The 23115-nt window shown below is 40.3% G+C and overlaps 1 protein-coding gene across 6 annotated transcripts in view; it reads left to right on the forward strand.

The window, feature by feature from the left end:
* Positions 1 to 200: 200 nt before the first annotated feature.
* Positions 201 to 23115, forward strand: part of stxbp5a (syntaxin binding protein 5a (tomosyn)) — a 285142-nt gene continuing 262227 nt past the window's right edge. For all 6 annotated transcript variants that reach the window (XM_061900584.1, XM_061900583.1, XM_061900587.1 and 3 more), the window contains exons 1-2: positions 201 to 693; positions 8745 to 8842. In XM_061900584.1, the coding sequence (XP_061756568.1) occupies positions 529 to 693; positions 8745 to 8842 (263 nt within the window). In that variant the 5' untranslated portion in view covers positions 201 to 528. The remainder of the gene's footprint in view (positions 694 to 8744; positions 8843 to 23115) is intronic.

A 23115-nucleotide genomic window follows, 5' to 3' on the forward strand; every position in this document is an offset into this window, starting at 1 on the left:
AGCTTGGTGACCTTAAGCTGCTATGGCAGTACCGGTCCACCTGTCGGCTACCACCCCCCCCCAGGACGAGGCGACATCGGCATTATGAGCATGAGCAGGTGCGGTGGAGCACAAGCGCAACGCAGGGGAGATGCATACAAGGGGGGTGGGGGTGGCTACGTGACGCGCATGCGCAAAAGCAGCGCCGCCGCGTTTCCGCCTCGTATGAGCGACGAGGGAGGCAGCAGCGGCGAGGAGAGGAGACTAAGAGAGGGGAGGAGGACGAGCCGAGCCACGGAGACGCAGTGGGGGCCCTCAGTCCGAGCACATCGCCGCAGCGACGCAGCACAATCTTCTTCCTCCCCCCCCCCCCCCCGAACCTCCCCCTTCTCTGTTTATGTCGCCTCCTAGCCCACGCCGCCGACACGTAACCCGCTGCGTGTGGCTCAAGCCTCGCCAGCATGGAGACGCAAACACGCACTGAAATGTGAAGATTCTTCTTTATTTTTAATTTTTTTTCTCTCGAGAAAGTGGACTCAACCTGACAACATGAAGAAGTTCAACATCAGGAAGGTGCTGGACGGCTTGAAGGAGGCGTCCTCCTCTTCCTCCTCCACCTTCTCCTCCTCCTCCACCCCGTCGGTGCAAGTGGGCCCGCAGGACAACCACCTGGTCCAGGAGAGCCTCCTGTCGGAGCACTTCCAGCTGTGCAAGGTAGGGTTGGTTCGCCTTCTAACGTGGGAGCTGCTGACCTCCTCCCATGTAAACACTGCACGCATGTTGAAGGCGCACTAACTTCAGCCATATTGCAATACTACATTTTGCTTTGGCATCAACTGTCATGTCAGAGGGGATGGGCCACGCTGATCCCCTCTTGCATAATCTGCTTTGCTTTGGATTATCCGAATGGGGCTTTCAGTGTACACGTTGTCCCGTCTTCCTCCACCTCATTCCCCTCCATCACCTCCGCAATTAGATGCATTTGGGGACCGGGACTGAAGTGAGTGCAAAAAAAGGGAGATTGGCCCCCCTACTCCAGACCTCCAATAACAACAATGTGGATGGGGTTAATAATGCAGCATGCACCCCGCGCTCTCTGTTGCTGCTTCATCTCTTGTCTCCCGTAGTGTTTGGTCAGGAAATGTTGACTCTGGTTACCGTGTTGTGTTCTTACAGTAGCAGATGCATTCTGAAAAAAAAAAATATATATATATCAACAGGAATTTATCCCACATGTTGACGATTCATATATTCCGACGGCTACAAAAAGGATTGAAAACATCTCAAACCGTCACTTGAAGTAGCAGGATGCCAAATGCACATTTTGCGTGTCGATCACAGCAATTAATCCAAGTTTACTTACAGTGGGGCAAAAAAGTATTTAGTCAGCCACCGATTGTGCAAGTTCTCCCATTTAAAATGATGACCGAGGTTTGTAATTTTTTTTATCATAGGTACACTTCAACTGTGAGGGACAATGTGAAAAAAAAATCCAGTAATTCACATTGTAGGAGTTTTAAAGAATTTATGGTGGAATATATACTGTTATATACTGTATATATATACTGTATATCAGTGGTTTTCAAATGGGGGTACGCGTACCCCTGGGGGTACTTGAAGGTATGCCAAGGGGTACTTGAGATTTTTTTTAAATATTCTAAAAATAACAATTCAAAAATCCTTTATAAATATATTTATTGAATAATACGTTTGTACTTCAACAAAATATGGATGTAAGTTCATAAACTGTGGAAAAAAACAACAACAATGCAATATTCAGTGTTGATAGCTAGATTTTTTATGGACATGTTCCATGAATAGTAATTATAAAGATTTATTTTTTTGTGAAGAAATTAATTAAAGATTTAAGTTCATGAATTCAAATAGATCTCTATTACAATCCCCAAAGAGGGCACTTTAAGTTGATGATTACTTCTATGTGTAGACATCTTTATTTATAATTGAATCACTTGTTTATTTTACAACAGGTTTTTAGTTGTTTTATATCTTTGTTTCCAAATAGTTCAAGAAAGACCACTACAAATAAGCAATATTTTGCACTATTATACAATTTAATAAATCAGAAACTGATGACATAGTGCTGTATTTTACTTTATCTATTTTTTGCAACCAAAAATGTTTTGCCCTGATTAGGGGGTACTTGAATTAAAAAAATGTTCACAGGGGGTACATCACTGAAAAAAGGTTGAGAACCACTGCTGTATATTATAATGCTAAACTCACTAAAACACTAGCAACACAATAGAAAGATAAGGGATTTCGCAGAATTATCCTAGTAAATGTCTCTAAAAACACATGAATCCGTCTCAATGCAACGCAATTGCAATCGCGTTTTTTTTTCTTCAAAGTCTGTCGCTATCAATATCCTCAAACACGAATCTTTCATCCTCGCTCAAAATAATGGGGAAATTGTCGTTTTCTCGGTCCAAATAGCTGTTTTTGTTGGAGGTTCCCATTAAAATTAATGTGACTATATGAGGAGCCATAAACATGTGACGTCATCTTCTGCGACTTCCGGTAGAGGCAGGGCTTTTCTCCAGTTGCGAACTTTATCGTGGATGTTCTCTACTAAATCATTTCAGCAAAAATATGGCAATATCGCGAAATTATCAAGTATGACACATAGAACGGACCTGCTATCCCCGTTTAAATAAGAAAATCTCATTTCAGTAGGCCTTTAGGTCACCAAGCTACATCTGTGGAACAACATTAAAGGCCTACTGAAATTAGATTTTCTTATTTAAACGGGGATAGCAGGTCCATTCTATGTGTCATACTGGATCATTTCGCGATATTGCCATATTTTTGCTGAAAGGATTTAATAGAGAACATCGACGATAAAGTTCACAACTTTTGGTCGCTAACAGAAAAGCCCTGCCTTTACCGAAAGTCGCAGGCGATGACGTCATTTATGGTGCAAAATAAGTATATGGTCAACCATTCAAAGCTCTCACTGATGGAAGGAGGTTTTGGCTCAAAATTCACGATACATGGTCCCATTCATTCTTTCCTTAACATGGATCAATCGTCTTGTCCCCTTAGCAGAAAAACAGCCCCAAAGCATGATGTTTCCACCCCCATGCTTCACAGTAGGTGTGGTGTTCTTGGGATGCAACTCAGTATTCTTCTTCCTCCAAACACGATAAGTTGAGTTTATACCAGAAAGTTCTATTTTGGTTTCATCTGACCACATGACATTCTCCCAATCCTCTGCTGTATCATCCATGTATCCATTTTGGTATAAACTCAACTCGTCGTGTTTGGAGGAAGAAGAATACTGAGTTGCATCCCAAGAACTAGACCATTTAGTATTTTATCCGTAAGTAGTAAAATCTTAAAGTCGTATCTCAAGTGCACAGGAATCCATCGCAGGTGAGTCAGTGTAGGTCTGATATGATCAAACTTTCTTGTTCTTGTCAAAAGTCTAGCAGCCGAATTTTGTACCAACTGTTATCTTTTAATGCTAGACAGAGGGCGGCCCGAAAATAACAGTTACAGTAATCATTGTGTACCAATCATTGATAGTTTAGACCAAGGGTGTCAAACTCCTTTTAGATGGGGGACCACATGGAGAAAAATTTACTCCCAAGTAGGCAGGACTGGTAAAATCACAGCACAATAAATTAAAAATAAAGACTACTACAGATTTTTATTCATTGTGTAGAAATATAACAAGCACATTCTAAAAATGTACAAATCATAATGTTGATGTTTTTTTTTTTTACACTTACATGTTGTGGTTAATAATATTCTATCTTTATTTGTTGTTATTCGTTAATTTTCCTGAAGGAACTCTCCTGATGAAATCAATAAAGTACTATCTATCTATCCATCTATCTATCCATCTGTCTATCTGTCTATCTGTCTATCTGTCTATCTGTCTATCCGTCTATCCGTCTATCCGTCTATCCATCTATCCATCTATCCATCTATCTATCTATCTATCTATCTATCTATCTATCTATCTATCTATCTATCTATCTATCTATCTATCTGTCTTATCCGTCTCGTCTGTCTGTCTATCTATCTATTTGTATTTTCTGAATGAATTATGTGATCATGTTCATCCGTCAACTCATTGGTGTTCATTTTCAATCTTATCAAGATACAAAAATTATATTAAAATCAAATTACAGTATTTTATTTATTCACCCCGCCTTCCGCCCGAATGCAGCTGAGATAGGCTCCAACACCCCCGCAACCCGGAACGGGACAAGCCGTAGAAAATGGATGGATGGATAGTTTGAATGTGAAGTTAAGTTAAAGTTAAAGTACCAAAGATTGTCACACACACTAGGTGTGGCAAAATTATTCTCTGCATTTGAGCCATCACCCTAGATCAGTGGTTCTCAAATGGGGGTACGCGTACCCCTGGGGGTGCTTGAAGGTATGCCAAGGGGTACGTGAGATTTTTTAAAAATATTCTAAAAACAGCAACATTTTAAAAATCCTTTACAAATATATTTATTGAATAATACTTTAACAAATTATGTAAGTTCATAAACTCTGAAAAAATATAACAATGCAATATTCAGTGTTGACAGCTAGATTTTTTTGTGGACATGTTCCATAAATATTGATGTTAAAGATTTCTTTTTTTGTGAAGAAATGTTTAGAATTAAGTTCATGAATCCAGATGGATCTCTATTACAATCCCCAAAGAGGGCACTTTAAGTTGATGATTACTTCTTTGTGTAGAAATCTTTATTTATAATCGAATCACTTGTTTATTTTTCAACAAGTTTTTAGTTATTTTTATATATATTTTTCCAAATAGTTCAAGAAAGATCACTACAAATGAACACTATTTTGCACTGTTATACAATTTAATAAATCGGAAACTGATGACATAGTGCTGTATTTTACTTCATCTCTTTTATTCAACCAAAAATGCTTTTCTCTGATTAGGGGGTACTTGGATTAAAAACATGTTCACAGGGGGTACATCACTGAAAAAAGGTTGAGAACCACTGCCCTAGATCACCCCCTGGGAGGTGAGGGGAGCAGTGGACAGTTGCAGCGGTGGCCGTGCCCGGGAATAATTTTTGGTGATTTAACCTCCAATTCCAACCCTTGATGATGAGTGCCAAGCAAGGAGGTCGTCTGTCTATCTGTGTTGGCCCTGTGATAGGCTGGCGACTTTTCCAGGGTTCACTCCGCCTTCCGCCTGAATGCAGCTGAGAGAGGCTCCAGCACCCCCGCAGCTCTGAAAGGGACAAGCGGTAGAAAATGGATGGATGGGCATTTTACTCGACTGATGTACTGACATCATGTTGTTCATTTTGTATATAGGTTGCATCATCTACAACAGGGGTCGGGAACCTTTTTGGCGGAGAGAGCCCTGAAAGCCAAATATTTTAAAATGTATTTCATGAGAGCCATATAATATTTTTTTAAAAACTGAATCCAACTAAATAAGTGCATTTTTAAGTAGGACCGACATTTTTTAGTGTATAACAAGTCTCTTATTCTTTTTAATAACATTGTTATTCTGAAGCTAACCAATAAATAAAATATGTCTTACCATTAATGCGACTACTTGAACAGGTGCGGTAGAAAAACGGATGGAAGGATTAAAATCCATGAGAATGTTCTATATTTTGAACTTTGATTTTAACACTGTGATTACCAGCGGAATTATTCATTACCTATCGTGTTAAGACTCATCTGAGAGCCAGATGCAGTCATCAAAAGAGCCACATCTGGCTCGAGATCTATAGGTTTCCTACCCCTGATCTATAATGACACAAATAATTGCTGTTGCGACATCCAGTGGACACATTTAGAACAGCTGTTTCTTTCATTCAAAAATTTCAGGTACATTTTTATACTTAGCTAACAGATGAAACCTGTTCGCGGGCCTAATCTGGCCCTCGGGCTGTACATTTGACACCCCTGGTTTAGACAGATGTATATGTGAATGGACAGAAAAAAGTGTCACATTTTAATTGTGTCTCAAACATCGATAGTTTTCATTTGAAGTGAATGTGAGTGGACGGACATTTACATCATGGGTGCGCATATAAAAGGATTAGTTCCTGTTCCTCATCTGATCTTATTATCAGATATTTGTCTGATAGCATCAAAAAAAGTATTACATTTTATGGGCTTGCATTAAAAATATTGGAGCTCCGATACAAGCAGTGCTGCTTACTTGTGCAAAGCTGGGCAGCCAGTTAACAACTAAATGTCCTCCAATAAACACATGGTTAGGGTTTTCTTGTATTTTAGTCCAGTCATTTACAAAATGTAAACATAGAAAGTTATAGGCTACTAGGAGCTCGCAGCTGCTCAACAGCTAAGCACGCAATAGCACACAAGCTAGACATACATAATAGTTATTAATTGAACAACATTGCAGTGTAAAACAGCACATTTGTCAAAATAAGAAGTACCAAATAATTATAGTTGCAAATTATTTACACATACAAAGTCTCAAAGGCAGAAGTTTATTCGAAAATATCCAGTAACAAATGTGTCTGCATAATTCGTCTTACTGCGTCATGAGGTTACATTGATTAATTATTGTGACCACTAGGGACTGGCCAAAAAAACCCCCAAAAAACACTCCACTTCAACTTAAAAACAATATATTATATTTCAGATGGTTCATAATAAATAGGTTAGTGTTTTTAATTTCTACCATTGATCATTTCACTCGATCAATTCTTTTATAACATTCCAAATTACATAACTATAAAAGTTTGTATGATTTGTGCTAATATTATATCGGATCAATATTGGTGTTGACCAACAGTCAAGGCTCCAATATTGATATTGTATCGCAAGTAAAAAAAGTTGTATCGCCCCTAAAAAGGACCGAATAAGTATGGTACAAAAATACAAAAACAGTAGTAGTAGTTTCAAGTTCACTTAAAAATACCAATATGTGTGTGTTTTGTATGTGTGCGACGGTGAGGTTGGGGGGGCTACCCCCTCCTGCGTCGGTTGAGGGGGGCGGGGTTTGGTGCCAGCAGGGTGTAATGTAGCCTGGAAGAGTTAGGGTTGCATGGGATTCTGGGTATTTGTTATGTTGCGTTTATAATGTGTTACAGTGCGGATGTTCTCCCAAAATGTGTTTGTCAAACTTGTTTAGTGTGGGTTCACAGTGTGGGGCATATCAGTAAGAGTGTTAAAGTTGTTTATATCACAACCCTCAGTGTAACCTGTATGGCTGTTGAACAAGTATGCCTTGCAATCGCAAGGATTTTAATAGAGGTTTCAAACAATACATGACCGGCCGGCACGCACATAGTGTTGTGTAACAGCTGACACAATTACATGTATTTGAAGATGTTATGGGTATTGCCATCACGGCCCACCCTCGATGTTGCTGTCCGAGTGAAAATCGTAGTATGCATACCCCCGGCAATTTTAGGGAAAGTCACTGAGGTCAGAAATCTCCCGGTAAATTCAGGAAGGTCGGTAAGTACACAGCTGAGCCAAACCAGAGTGGTCAAAGAGCTGCAGGTTGCCGGCCACTGCCCTAGGGGAAACTGGGTAACACACGACGCACCGACAAAGTTTAACCTACTGTTACTATAACCATCTACAAGGTTCTTACAGTTTGCTTCTCTTTCTTCCCCTCCATTTATCTGCTTCCTTTTGTATTTCAAGTTATTACATGTATGTATTTTTGCGTTAAAATATTATATTGTTGATAATAGAGGTTGTTATTGTTCATTATGAACAGTGCCTTTTCTATTGGTATTTGTTGTGCTCCATTTGTAGTTTAATAATGTTCATTGTCATGTCTATGTTATTAATATTGACTTCACTAACTGCTTCTTTGCTATCACTTTTCATATCATACTTATAGATATTCTATTTGCTGATGCTGTTCTGTTGTGGTTTTATTGTTATTGTTGTGTTTGTTGTCTCTCTGTCTTATGTTATCTCCACAATTTACTCTTCCGTTTTCTTTTTTCGAGACAACAACAGAAGTATCCCACATTTGTAGACAAACTATGGGCATTGACATCAACAATAGGATTTGCCTGAGTAGCTGGAAGGGACAAAAAATACAAATAGAATAAAGGGAATTTAGGTTGGTATGTAATCCATTGCAAAATGTGCCCCAAACATTGAGAGTCTTTGCTCAGGATGGCATCGAGGAAGATAAATGTGATTATTGTCATGTTTGCTCAAACAAATGCTGACATGTGCAGGTAAGTGGAGCAGAGCAGCCGTCATTTTGTATCTGAATGAAAGGTGCAAACACCTCTCTGTATGATGCAGTTGTGATTGACGTCATTCAATTGTATACCTAATGTGGTGGCCACTGAGAGTAATCCACTCGATTGCCTGGCTCTGAGGTAGGCAGGTGTCTCTGCTGCGCCGGGTGCCGCTTACATAACATCATTTACTCTTCTGCCGTTGAGCAAACAAATACAGCCCACTGCCATATGACTGATGTCATAAAGTGACATTTGCACGACCTATTTACCGATCGATGCTGGGGAGCAACGGGTAAAGGCTCGCTGTGGGATGCATCTTTGCAGAACCCTCCATGTTGGTGGAGTTTGCTGTATCTTCAGACTTTGGCGTAATCACGACTTCATGTGGGAGGCAGTGACAGAGAGATAAAAATGAGAGGAGTGAGAGAGAGAGAGGAGAAGTCTCAAAATAGGGATGTGATTATAAAATCACCCTAAATATTGAAGAAAAATCTCAAGTGATATAAAATAAAATAAAAAAAAACATTCTGAAATGATTCCCTAAAGCATAATTCTTATTTCCACCAGACTGTCCGTCATGGTTTTCCATATCAGCCGTCATCCATGGCCTTTGACCCTGTGCAGAAGATACTGGCCATCGGCACTCAGAGGGGAGCGCTCAGATTGTATCCTTTAAGTAGCCATCGCCATGTTGTTGCTTGCAGATGCTCATGAGAAGACGACATTGGGTAAGTCAACCCCCTCACTGCACTGCTGGCGTACTGGCGGGAGTTTTGTGGAGTTTTGAACGCCTTGTTTGCTTTGCCGTAGCCTACTGTGAGGTTACGAAGGTCAGGACCTTGATATCTTTTTCATTCGCTCTCCTTGTTCTCATCTCCACGTTTCTCCTCCCTTCTTTTGTTCACCTTTGGTCAGATGTTTTTGCATTATGAGTGGATTATCTATAGGAATAGACAGACCGATACAGTATTTGCATTATAAATTGTTAGTTGACTGACATATTTTTGGTTTACATGTATATTTGAAGATACAGATGTAGCTTTTTATTGTTTGTGTATGTAAAAGGACAGGAAATGAGTATGCAAATGGAAAGAAATGTATGTATGACGTATATGAATGGACAAGATATATATCTGCATTCTGTATGTGAATGTACTGATGAATGTGTAATTAAATAGGCTGACAGTTGTTTGCATTATGTGTGTATGTGAAGGGACGGACATTTTTGTATTACGTGTGTGCATGTGAATGGACAGGCAAATGTTTATATCTGTGTATGTGAAAGTGCGGACAGCTGTTTGCATTTTGTGTATGTGAAAGGACCAACAAGTATTTGCATTATGTGTGTATGACAATGGACAATGGACAATGGTGTATGTATTATGTATATGAATGGAAAGACATATGTTTGCATGATGCTTATGAATGGACAGACATATATTGACATTATGTAGGCGAATTGAACTGATGAATGTTTACATGTGTACTATGAGTCTGATCTATTATATGTTTGCATGTAATAAAACATGTTACAACTAGGGCTGTCAAAGTTAACGCGATAATAACACGTTAACTATAAATTCCTTTAACGATGATTGTTTTTTACCCTGAGCCCGTTCCGTAGTTTGGTGATATGTGTAATAGCATTTAGTTCCTGCTGAGCCATAGGCTGGAAAATAACTAGCAGAACTACACAGAGAAAAGAGACCTTATGGAAATCTCAGATCCAAAGCCATGGGAAGTCTTTCCCTGCACAAGATGAGACATTTTACCTTCAGTCGACGTGAGACGACATTATGGAGCGAACGCTGAGCGTGCATTGCTGCTTGTAGTGAGGAGAAGCTGCACGTCCATGTTTGAATGACAGTTAATTGTTTACTGATTGTTACTCAAACTCATTTAGTAAGATGGAATACAAGCTCAGCAGAAACAAAGACGGTAGAGAGGATCTCTAATGTCACTTTTATCTGAGATTTTCTTCAATACATATCAAGCCTTTTCTCAAACCAATCACACTAGGGCTGGGCGATATATCTATATAAACGATATATCAAAGTTTGTCTCTGTGCGATATAAAAAATTACTATATCGTAATATTCGATTATATGTTCTCCCACAGTTGCTTTTAGCTGCGTGCATTACATTACTGGAGTTTCTCAATCCTTCTCGTCTCCTTCTCACAGAGAAATAAAACAAGCCCGCCTTGTTACATACGTCACATACTTCCTCATCCACGAATCTTTCATCCTCGCTCAAATTAATGGGGAAATTGTCGCTTTCTCGGTCCGAATAGCTCTTGCTGTTGGAGGCTCACATTATAAAAAATGTGAGGATGTGAGGAGCCCTCACACGGTGACGTCATCGTCTGCTACTTCCGGTAAAGGCAAGGCTTTTTTATTAGCGACCAAAAGTTGCGAACTTTGTCGTTGATGTTCTCTACTAAATCCTTTCAGCAAAAATATGGCAATATCGCGAAATGATCAAGTATGAAACATATAATGGACCTGCTATCCCCGTTTAAATAAAATCTCATTTCAGTAGGCCTTTAATACTGCATGCATGCCTGCCACTGGCCTCTTCTGCCCACATCGACTAATTACAGTTGACTACACAATATTACCCTCGCTGCGGTATACTCTTTTATAACCTGTTCTAATTGATAGTCTGCAATGTTTAACAGGCTGAATAAAACATTATATTAATAAGTTGGTAGAGAAGGTTAAAACATTGTCATGCAGAGATATGACAGCCGTTACCTTGTACTACTGTGCAGAAGTTTGGGGCAATAATTACATAAGCACACTATATCCACTCATCACCCTGCAGGAGAAAGCAATAAGGGCCATTCATGAGGGAGGATATAGTGGTTACACAAATACATTTTTCTTACATTCAAAACTATTGAAACTTAAAAATCTTGTGGACTACAAACCGTACAAATTATATTTGCAATATGTATATGAATGGAACAACCAATATTTGCTTTATGTATGTGAATAGACTGACGCATGACTTCATGACATACATTGTGTATGTGAGTAGACTTACATAAGTTTGCTTTATTTTAGGAGACATGTGTAATGTGTCTCGTTACTTTTGAGCCACATTGTAGTGTGTGTATGAGAAAGGACACACAGGTATTTTACCATTTGACATATGTGTATGTATTAGGGCTGCGAATCTTTGGGTGTCCCACGATTCGACTCAATATCGATTCTTGGGGTCGCGATTCGATCATATATCGATTTTTTTCGATTCAACGCGATTCTCGATTCAAAAAAGATATTTTTCCTATTCAAAACAATTCTGTATTCATTCAATACATAGGATTTCAGCAGGATCTACCCCAGTCTGCTAGCAGAGTAGTAGATTTTTTTTAAAAAGCTTTTATAATTGTAAAGGACAATGTTTTATCAACTGATTGCAATAATGTAAATTTGTTTTAACTATTAAACGAACCAAAAATATGACTTATTTTATCTTTGTAAATATATTGGACACAGTGTGTTGTCAAGCTTATATGAGATGCGATGCAAGTGTCAGCCACTGTGACACTATTGTTCTTATTTTTTCTTTTTTTTAAATGTCTAATGATAATGTCAATGAGGGATTTTTAATCACTGCTATGCTGAAATTATAACTAATATTGATACTGTTGTTGATAATATTCATTTTTGTTTCTCTACTTTTTGTTTGTTCTATGTCGTGTTTGTGTCTCCTCTCAATTGCTCTGTTTATTGCAGTTCTGAGTGTTGCTGGGTCAGGTTTGGTTTCGGAATTGGATTACATTGTTATGGTATTGCTGTGTATTGTTTTGTTGGACTCTGCAGCATCGCGTAGACATCGGGGGTGGTACGTCTGGATTGGCAGACCGGGGTAGTGGTCCCTCTCTTTAAGAAGGGGGACCGGTGGGTGTGTTCCAACTATTGTGGGATCACACTCCTCAGCCTCCCCGGTAAGGTTTATTCAGGTGTACTGGAGAGGAGGCTACGCCGAATAGTCGGACCTCGGATTCAGGAGGAACAGTGTGGTTTTCGTCCTGGTCGTGGAAATGGGGACCAGTTCTATACTTTTGGCAGGGTACTTGAGGGTGCATGGGAGTTTGCCCAACCAGTCTACATGTGCGTTGTGGACTTGTAGAAGGCATTCGACCGTGTCCCTCGGGAAGTCCTGTGGGGAGTGCTCAGAGAGTATGGGGTGTCGGACTGTCTAATTGTGGCGGTCTGCTCCCTGTACGATCAGTGCCAGAGCTTGGTCCGCATTGCCGGCAGTAAGTTGGACACGTTCCTAGTGAGGGTTGGACTCCGCCGAGGCTGCCCTTTGTCACCGATTCTGTTCGTAACTTTTATGGACAGAATTTCTAGGCGCAGTCAAGGCGTTGAGGGGTTCCGGTTTGGTGGCCGTGGGATTAGGTCCCTGCTTTTTGCAGATGATGTGGTCCTGATGGCTTCATCTGGCCAGGATCTTCAGCTCTCACTGGATCAGTTCGCAGCCGAGTGTGAAGCGACCGGAATGAGAATCAGCACTTCCAAGTCCGAGTCCATTGTTCTCTCCCGTAAAAAGGTGGAGTGCCATCTCCGGGTTGGGGAGGAGACCCTGCCCCAAGTGGAGGAGTTCAAGTACCTATGGGTCACGAGTGGGGGAAGAGTGGATCGTGAGTTCGACTGGCGGATCGGTGCGGCGTTTTCAGTAATGCGGACGTTGTACCGATCCGTTGTGGTGAAGAAGGAGCTGAGCCGGAAGGCAAAGCTCTCAATTTACCGGTCGATCTACGTTCTCATCCTCACCTATGGTCATGAGCTTTGGGTCATGACCGAAAGGATAAGATCACGGGTACAAGCGGCCGAAATGAGTTTCATCCGCCAAGTGGCGGGGCTCTCCCTTAGAGATAGGATGAGAAGGTCTGTCATCCGGGAGGAACTCAAAGTAAAGCCGGTGCTCCTCCACATCGAGAGGAGCCAGATGAGTTGGTACGAGCATCTGGTCAGGATGCCACCCAAACGCTTCCCGAAGGAGGTAGTTAGGGCACATCCAACCGGTAGGAGGCCACGGGGAAGACCCAGGACACGTTGGGAAGACTACGTCTCCCGGCTGGCCTGGGAACGCCTCGGGATCCCCCGGGAAGAGCTGGACGAAGTGGCTGGGGAGAGGGAAGTCTGGGCTTCCCTGCTTAGGCTGCTGCCTCCGCGACCCGACCTCGGATAAGCGGAAGAAGATGGATGGATGGATGGATTGATGGATGTTTGGTTGGATTGATTAAAAAAAAAAAAAAAAAAAAAGAGAATTGATTCTGAATTGCACAATGGGAGTATCGCGATTTGTATTCAAATCGATTTTTTCCCACACCCTTAGTATGTATTATGTAATTTATGTCCACTCATTGTAAGTTTGCTTCATGGGTGTATGGGAATGGACAGACCAATGTTTACATGACATGTAAAAGGGAAGACATGGTAAATGTGACAGTCAGGTTTGAATGTACATACCGATTTTTGCATTATTTGTGTTTCTTGAAGGATAGACAGGTCTTGACAATGTGAATGCGTGAAAGGACCAACTCATGTTAGCTTCATGTATGTGATATGACAGACCAATGTGCAACACAACAAGGGGGCTTAGTACAAATGAAGTGTATTGTTCACTAGTTTGCCATGTCATTATGTGTGTAGGTGAACCGACACACTCATGTTTGCATTTTATGAATGATGAAGTACAGGTTGATTTTTTTTTAGCTGGAATAGGCTCCAGCTTCCTCCCTTCATGGGTTAAGCACTGTAAGAATATGCACAGATGAATAACAGTTTTGATGAGTATTTATAAGTTAGCAAAAGTACCAGCGACCGGAGTCACAAACCGGGAAAGCAGCTTGCAAATCCACGTCGCCGCGGGGAGTCGTACAGCCTCCCAGGAAGCCCGCTAGCTCGCCACTGTCAGGCTGCTTTTTACAGGTCCTCCGTGTGTTCTCCTGCCTGTCCTACAACCTGCGCCAGCTCGTTAGCGTGACGAAGAGCTGTCGGCTTGGCCATGCCTCGCACCCACCTGCTGGCAGCCATGGCTGTGACTCGGACTTGTTCACCTGCAATGAAGAGGTGAGGAAAAAGAACCTACTGGCAGAAATGGGGGACGTGTTGACTCCTAAAAATACCCTGGTGGGCGTTCCCTTAAGGTGAGGATCCTTTATACCAGTAGTCTAAATGGCCCGGCACGCTAGATCTTGTATCAATCCGATATAAAGTCATATAAAGATGTGTACAACAAATATTAATTGATATCACTGTACAGTATTGTATTTTTTTGTATTGTAAATGTTTATTTCAGAAACGTAAATTAAAAAAAGAAGAAACATAAATCCAAATCAAACGAGTAATAAAAGAAAAAAATAACAACATGGTGATGTTTCAAACATTTTTACAATTATGTAAACATGTTCACATTCTTAAAGGTCTGAAAAGTACATAACAAACAAAATAAATACAGATTCACTGTTAGTTTGGGCCTGAGCTTTGTTTTATACAATGAAGGTGATGCTTTAATGGGCATCACCTGGTCTTACTCAGGACGTTCCAATCAGGGTTTCATGATGCCGATTCTGATACCAATCATCCATGAGTGAGATCGGCCAATACCGACCACATGTATTAACTGTAAATAAATGTATGTATGGTGAGCGCTATTGACTGTTTATCAATATCAACACAATGTCAAAACTATTTCCTTATTCTCTAATTAAACAAAGTAACAAAGTAATTAGTACACAAGTACTAAACAAAAGTAAAAACTAATATTTACTACTCATTTTTAATTAATTAGTTTTTTCCCCTCAAAGCCCTAATGGGTCGTTCCAATGTAGCATAGCTAGGAACGTGTCAAGGTTGTATTGGTTTTGACCCAGAATGCATAGATGGCAGGTAAAAAAAGTATTTAATGTCAATTAATCAAAATGTATCTGTGTAGCCCTTAGTCACAGGCGACTCAAAGGGATTCACAAAAAATGACATCCCCTAAAAAACCCACAAGGAAAAACTCCAACTGAATAAAAAGAAAAAACCTTTAGAAAGGTCTGCAGATGTAGGGACGCCCCTTTCCAGGGTGATTGGCTGCAATGGATGTCACTATGTAAAACGCTTAGAGTCACTAGAGAAAAGCATTATATAAATATAATTCACTTAACTTCACTTCACAAGTGGGTATAATTAATTAATTGTTAAGTGAATAGATAATTTGGGAGTCCAGTTCATTAGGAAGCAAGCAGATAGTCCGAGGGGAGTCTTCTTCCGGTCTCAGCCAGGTCAGCCCACAGTTGTGCGTGGAAGAGTCCAGTCAGGACAGTTCACACCTCAACCAGACTGGTACCTCTCCAGAAATGATCCATGATCTCCTGGTGTCCTTTACAGGCAGGAGAGGGGGGACAAAGTAGAAAAGTGACAGATCAACTGTTCTAAAAACAAGCATGTGAAATGTCCGTGAAACTGCGGAACTCCGCGTTCTTAAACATACATTTTTTATGTCAAAATATGATTTCAGTTTTTTTATGTTTATTATTAAATACGAAAAAAAGTATGATTTTGTTGCCCGGTTGCGGAACCGGGGGACTATTAGGAGCATGGAAACAAGCTCGCGAGTTAGCATAGTTAGCATCATCTAGCTAGCTTACTTGTTGTCGCCTGCGTTGACAGCTTTTTAGTTTTGCTACTAAACATATTTGGATGATTAAAATACGAACACTGTTAGTTCCAAACCAGTTGTCGCTCTAGAGTACTTATTAGTAGCCAGCAAGAACCTATATTTTTGTGTGACTGATTGTAAACAGAACAGCTGTGTATATTACCTGAGGGGGTGTGGCTACTGGATAGAATTGCCAAATGGGAAACGTTTTCTGAGTTCTCTGCATGTGTGTTGTATAATTGTACATTAAATTTTCAGTGATAAGAATGATATTAAATTATCTACTAAAAAACAAAAAAATTGTAGTACATTACATGGGTTTAGTGTTTTGTACATAAGCAATACAACCTTAAAATTGCACCCTAAGTGTACCGGGAGCCATTTTCTTGCACTGGTCAAAAATACAGCAGCCACATGTTGTACCAACTGTAAACTTTTAATGCTGGATATGGGGAGACTCGAAAATAAACGTTACAGTAATCAAGGCTGGTAACCAGGAACAGGTGTGCCCTGATTGCCAGTCAGGGTTAGGTGAGGAAGCCAGCATTCAGACTGTAGAACAGGTGAGAAAAGGAGACAAACGGAAAGTGAAACAGAAGATAAGAGTGCTGGAAATTAAACAATAAAAAGCCAAAGAACATAATGAACAAAGTCCACACTGTCATGAAAAATCACATCAATCTAATCACTCCAGTGTCGATCATATTTTGATACCTGATATCAACACCACCAATATATGGACCAATCTGCTTACTCTCTGCTGCAATGTGGTTCCAGCGATACGTCTTTAACTGTTTTACGCACTTATTTTTTGGCATTGTTTAATGCTAACTTAACGGTTAATTTAGCTATTAGCATACCTGCTTGCTCTCAGTGTGTAACTATAGTCTCATCGTCCAGTCATAATAATACGTGATGAAAATACTTAAAATACTAAGGAATGTGATTTTTTTTGCCGAAGTGCATCATGTAGAGGTGTTAGAACAGCACAGTAACACAAGTGCAAGATACAATTAGGTGCTACCATTTAAACTAAACAGCAGCTTTAGTGTAGAAGCTCAAATACTTTTCATCGTGCCATTCTGTGGTCATTGTGCAGCTCGGTCTTTATCTTTAGTACAATGAACAGTGTAGTAGATGTGATTACCTCGCTAAGTTGGGGCCGGAAGTCTTTCATATCAGTGTTCTTTTCCTACCAGATGGTAGCTCTGCTAGCAGTAGCATCCTTAGCAACCACATCGCCCGGTTCAGTCTCTTCATGCCGTCACAACAGGTGGGTGCTCAGATTTAGTCGTGCAGCCGCTGCTTTCCAAACGTTACAAAAGGCCATACTTTTATCCAACGGACCATTCTTTTTAATAAAAAAATTGGAACGTTTACCACACTTTATATTAATATTAGGAGGTGCATTATTTTTAAACTCTTTCGGTGCTGTCTGACATGTTGCTTTGTTGCTGTCAGTCGCAAACAAGAACTGTACTATCGATACATCATCACAAAAGTCTTGCAAGATTAAAGCGGCCATTATTTGTAGCAGAGCTCCAATCAACCGTTTCATGACTTTCGAACCGGACATTGACCGGTCCTTACGAAGTACAGATCAATCCAGAGGCTCGACAAACGATATATTCATATCTCTAAAGTAAAGTTGTACGGTATACCGGTTTATTATTAGTATAGTACCGCGATAAAAATGTATCTTATTCGGTATTCTACCGCCTCTAAAAGGCTGCCTGGGTGAATACTTCGTCAGATGGCAACACGCTCACAAACTGTCAGTGTTGATGCAGGAAATAGTGAACACTCTTAATGGGGGGGATTACGTCATGCTGGCTGAGCTCCAGAGAGGGTAAACTCAGCAGCATGGAAGTAAGGAAGCGCTCGTGGCGTGATGCTCAACATTCATCCCTTCTCTCGATTCTCGCTTGATCTTGTCGCAGGGTTCCCCGCCAGCCGAAACGGGTGGCTTTGAAACCGAACAGACGGGAACGCACTGTATCCGGAGCTTGACTGATGTGGATCAGACAAAATCTTATCCGAGTCGTGGCAAGGTCGGGAGTCTTCAGTCTATTCTTCGCGTGCTCATCTGATAGCAAAGCTGCACACAAATGGACTGTAATGGAGTTACTTTTTTCATGCTGTTGGTGTTGGGAATTTGTTTTTACTTGGAGTCTGGCAAAGTTTAGCCAGTGACAAATTGGCCCGTGCACACATCTCCTTGGGGTCCTTTTTTTAAGTTGAGCTGCTACTGGCTGGAACTGTGCGTGTGTGTGTGTGTGTGTGTGTGTGTGTGTGTGTGTGTGTGTGTGTGTGTGCGCGCGTGTGTGCGTGTGTGTGTGTGTGTCATGCAAACACGTATGTGTGTGTGTGTTTGTTTGGCTGGACTGCCAGGATATTTGGCTGCAACCCTCTTCTCCTGCAGAGAATTACAGGAAGTGGCAGATCAAGGGCCTCGGGTTGGCACTGTGGCAGAGGATTGAGAATTACAGCAGGAACAGGAGGTGTGTGTGTGTGTGTAAACTTCTGTGTGTTTGTGTGTATCCTCAGAGGAGAAGATGATCCCCTGTAGCCATGAAGGCAATCAGTTCTGTGATCCCCTCCCAGAAATTGTCCCATGTTTGATGCCTGTGCTCCAATGTCGGGGAGGAAAGATGGCATTGTCCCTTTTGTGTTGTCTGGAGGAGGGAGTGATGGGGACGGGAGAGAGAATAGATGGATCGTAATGATGATTTATTCGTTTGCGTACACTATCTCTCCTGAACCGCTGCACACAAAAAGGTGAAAATGCAAAAGTTGACATGTCTCACACAGCTCAATTACAATTAATTTGTAACTGTTGCGTGTTCGGCTCAATCACTACACTATTGGCACACGCCTTGAGGGGACTCACAGGCACATACGTGAAAAATCTGAGTGAGAGTTTGAAAAACATGACCGCTATAAAACTGAACGTCTTTGCAAGGGCACACGCTGGATTTTGCAACTAATTAGCTGTAAGTCATTGCTAGAGGTGTAACGGTACACAAAAATTTCGGTTCGATACGTACCTCGGTTTAGAGGTCACGGTTCGGTTCATTTTCGGTACGGTAAGAAAACAACAAAATACTTATTTTTTGGTTATTTATTTACCAAATTTGTAAACAATGGTATAACATACATATACACACAGGGTCCATTGACAGGGTTAATGTGGTCAACATATATAAAATAAAAACTAAATAAGATAAGGCTCAGAATGGTTTCTTAACAAAACCTTTCTACGTACTGTATAAAGTGCTTTTTTTGATTGATTGATTGAGACTTTTATTAGTAAATTGCACAGTACAGTACATATTCCGTACAATTGACCACTAAATGGTAACACCTCAATAGGTTTTTCAACTTGTTTAAGTCGGGGTCCACGTTAATCAACATTAAACTGCCCCCAGTTGTTGCTCAGATGAAATAAAATGACAAAACTTTTCTTCTACATATAAAAAGTGCAACATTAAACAGTTTTAAGTCAACTAGCCTGGTTAGCCTGGCTAACTTGCCAGTAAGAGGATATGTGGGCTCATTCTTCTTCCACCATAGAAGTGGGTAAAAATCTAGTTTTAATGCAATACAGCAACCCCGAACGGGACAAGCGGTAGACAATGGATGGGTGGATGGTCTTAAATGTGCTGCTATAAAAACATTTGTTATTGTTTTGGCCCTGCCTTGCTGGCCGAGGAGAGGCTGCTTGAATGCGGTGTTTGAACCATCCCCGGGTTTGACTTGGGGATGGTTCCGCTTCAAAGGGTTTAGCATGTTTGACGTGTTGGCAGAAGCATACCCTACTGCTGCTGAACAATGTTGGCAAACCTCCGTCCTCCATTGTTGTATCGCACCGCGAAGCCGAAGTGTTCCCAAAGGGGAGATGTTAACGAGGCAGGAGGGTCTTCCAGCTCTGGCTTTTGCATGTTGTCTTAGCCCAGTTGCTGCTAGCCTGCCGTGTGTTGTGCCTCGCTCTGCATTGTTTGCACAAATTATGGTGCGCTACCTAATATGTCTGTGTGGAAACTCGTTCGGTACACCTCCGAACCAAACTGAAACCCCCGTACCAAAACTGTTCAATACAAATACACGTACCGTTACACCCCTAGTCATTACGCATTTGTCTGATGTGGAACCTCAAATTGGTTCTTGAACAAGGATCGTATATAGAAAAGTTTGTATATTGCAGCATTTTTTTTCCATAGGAAACAATGTTAACATTAGTAATGGTTTCCAGCCTTGACGAAAGTCCATATTTTTGTAAAAATGTGTACACTTTGAACACAATATAAAGGGCTATAAAGTGCTGTATATCAGTGGTCCCTAACCTTTTTTGTACTACGGACCGGTTTAATGTAGGCATTATTTTCAGGGACAGGCTTCCCACTTGTGCCAGATAAATACAGCAAAAATAAGTGCATGAAATATACGACTCACTGTAACACTGAATTAGTGGGAGCCTTGGGCTTGTTTCTTTGCAATGAGATGCAGATGGAAATCAGCCTTTGGCTACAATCTGTCACATTTATATTTTATATGTTCATTAATGTGCATTGTATCATGTCACATATTAAAATACTGAAATTCCATGACAAAGTGAATTTGCAAACATCTAAAATGATGCACCAAGTAAACTAAAATCGGCCAGCCAAGAATATACAACAATTCTTCTCAACAAAAGAGGAGAAATATAATCTTAGAGAAAAATGTAATTTAAAACATTTGTACGCACGTACAACACTCAAGACCTTCAATATATCAGTATGTGGAATTAAATGATGGAATGGATTAAGCAAAGAAATCAAGCAATGTACTAATATGATCCACTTCAAGAAACTCTTCAAACTTAAAGTGTTTACAAAGTACAAAGAAGAACCATGATAAACATTCTGAATTTATTTCATCTATCCATTCATTTTTTAGATAATCTTACTTATCTCACCAAAAGTAATTAGTAACTTACTTCACTATCCATCCTTCCATCCATTTCCTACCGCTTATTCACTTTTTTGGGGTCGCGGGGGGCGCTGGCGCCTATCTCAGCTACAATTGTGCGGAAGGCGGTGTACACCCTGGACAAGTCGCCACCTCATCACAAACATGCATGATATATCATGTTGTATGCATGCATGGTCTAAATAAACTCAAACTCAACTCAACCTAAAACTCAAAGTTATAACAAATATAGCAAATGGCAACTTCCTATGAGGAGTTTTATTGTACATCTATAAACATACAGGCTTATTGGTGTGTTTAGTGGGACAGGCGAAAGTTAAGCCAGAGGAAATGCAGTCATCTATAAATTATTTCATGTTTCTCTGCGGCCCGATAGCAAATACGTCACAGACCGGTACCGGTCTCTGGACCGGTGGTTGGGGACCACTGCTTTAAATCAAACAAACATAACATGGGGGTGATGGAACAACTTTCCATTAGGGTTGTCCCGACATCAATATTTTGGTACTACTACCGGTACCAAAATATATATTTTTCTAAACATTTACTGTCAATATGTTTACTTTCTGTTTTAACGTGTTTTAGCTGCACTTCTGTTAAAATGGAGCAATCCCTTACTCTTCTGTTGTTTGCATACTTAACATACGTTATGGGGGATACTACACATTTGGATATCAATCCAATACCAAGTAGTTACACGGTCATACATTGGTCATAATTTAAGTTCTCCTGTGTCCAGTGGGCTCTGGGGTTCCTGTCACTGGCCGGCCTGGCTTAGTGGGGCCGGTGGTCCCTTGTTCCCTGGGCACAGCACCTGCTGTTTTGGGTTGGACTCTCTGAGTGGCAGACAAATATATTGTACATACAAATTCACTCACATATACACAATTATTCATACACATACATTACATACGCGCACCCATTGGTACGTACCCACATACATAGGTATCTATATACATACACAAATACAGTACATACATACACACTCACGGTACATACTGTACATTCACACGCACATTCACTGTACAAACAAACATATACACATACTGTACATATACAAGCACATATGCATACATACACTCATGCATATAATTACGTTTTATCAAACATATATTAACGTTGTTCTCCTAGGGGAAACTGGGTAACACACGGCACACTGACAAAGATTAACCTATATTATGTTATAACAATCTACAAGGTTCATTCAGTCTCGCTTCCCCTCCATTCATGTGATTTATTTTGTAATACAAGTTATCGTTACATATATGTATTGTTGCATTTAAAACAATTGTATTGTTGATATTACAAGTAATTATTGTTATTATTCATTATCAGTAGTGCAATTTCTATTGGTATTTGTATTGTTCCATTTGTAGTGTAATAATTTTCGTTGTCATTTCTGTGTTATTAATATTTACTTCACTAACTGCTTCTTTGCTATCACTTTTCGTATCATATTCGTACATATCCTATTTGCTGATGCTGTTCTGTTGTTGTTGTTGTTGTTGTCTTTCTGTCTTATCCCCCTCTTGTACCCGCAATTTCCTCCTCCGTCTTCCTTTTTTCCGCTTTATGTCCCCTCCTGCTTCGGTCCGGCTGCGCCAAACATTAATATAAATCCATTTGATAAAGTCAAATACTAATAAGGTAACAAGAGAAGTATCTCTCACTCTTCTCTTGTAAAGTAAATATGTACAGAAAATATGGACATCTACAGTACAGGCCAAAAGGTAGTCACCTGAAATTGTTTTCACTTCACAGGTGTGCTTGAAGCTCATCGAGAGAATGCCAAGTAAGTGCAAAGCAGTAATCAGAGCAAAGGGTGGCTATTTTGAAGAAACTAAAGTACAAAACATGTTTTCAGTTATTTCTCCTTTTTTGTTAAGTACATAACTCCACGTGTTCATTCATAGTTTTGATGCCTTCAGTGACAATCTACAATGTAAATAGTCATGAAAATAAAGAAAACACATTGAATAAGAAGGTGTGTCCAAACTTTTGGCCTGTACTTTACATCAACAATATGATTTGCCTGAGTAGCTGGACAGGACAAAAAAAAGTTCTCCTGTGTCCCGGGACGTATCTCCTGACTTTAAAAAGGTTTGGTGAAAATAAAAAATGTTGATGTAATCCTTATAGTATTGACTATATACAAGTCTTGTACTTGGTATCGTTACAGTCGATGTTTGTGTAGATCCACCCATGGTAATTTGTTTAAATTCGTGTCCATAAAATGTATTTAAATAAAGTACCAATGTTTTTCAGAAGCAGTTTAGTAACGATTATAAATTATTAGTACTGC

Source organism: Nerophis ophidion, linkage group LG05 (genome assembly GCF_033978795.1).
Source record: "Nerophis ophidion isolate RoL-2023_Sa linkage group LG05, RoL_Noph_v1.0, whole genome shotgun sequence".
Classification (NCBI taxonomy): Eukaryota; Metazoa; Chordata; class Actinopteri; order Syngnathiformes; family Syngnathidae; genus Nerophis; species Nerophis ophidion.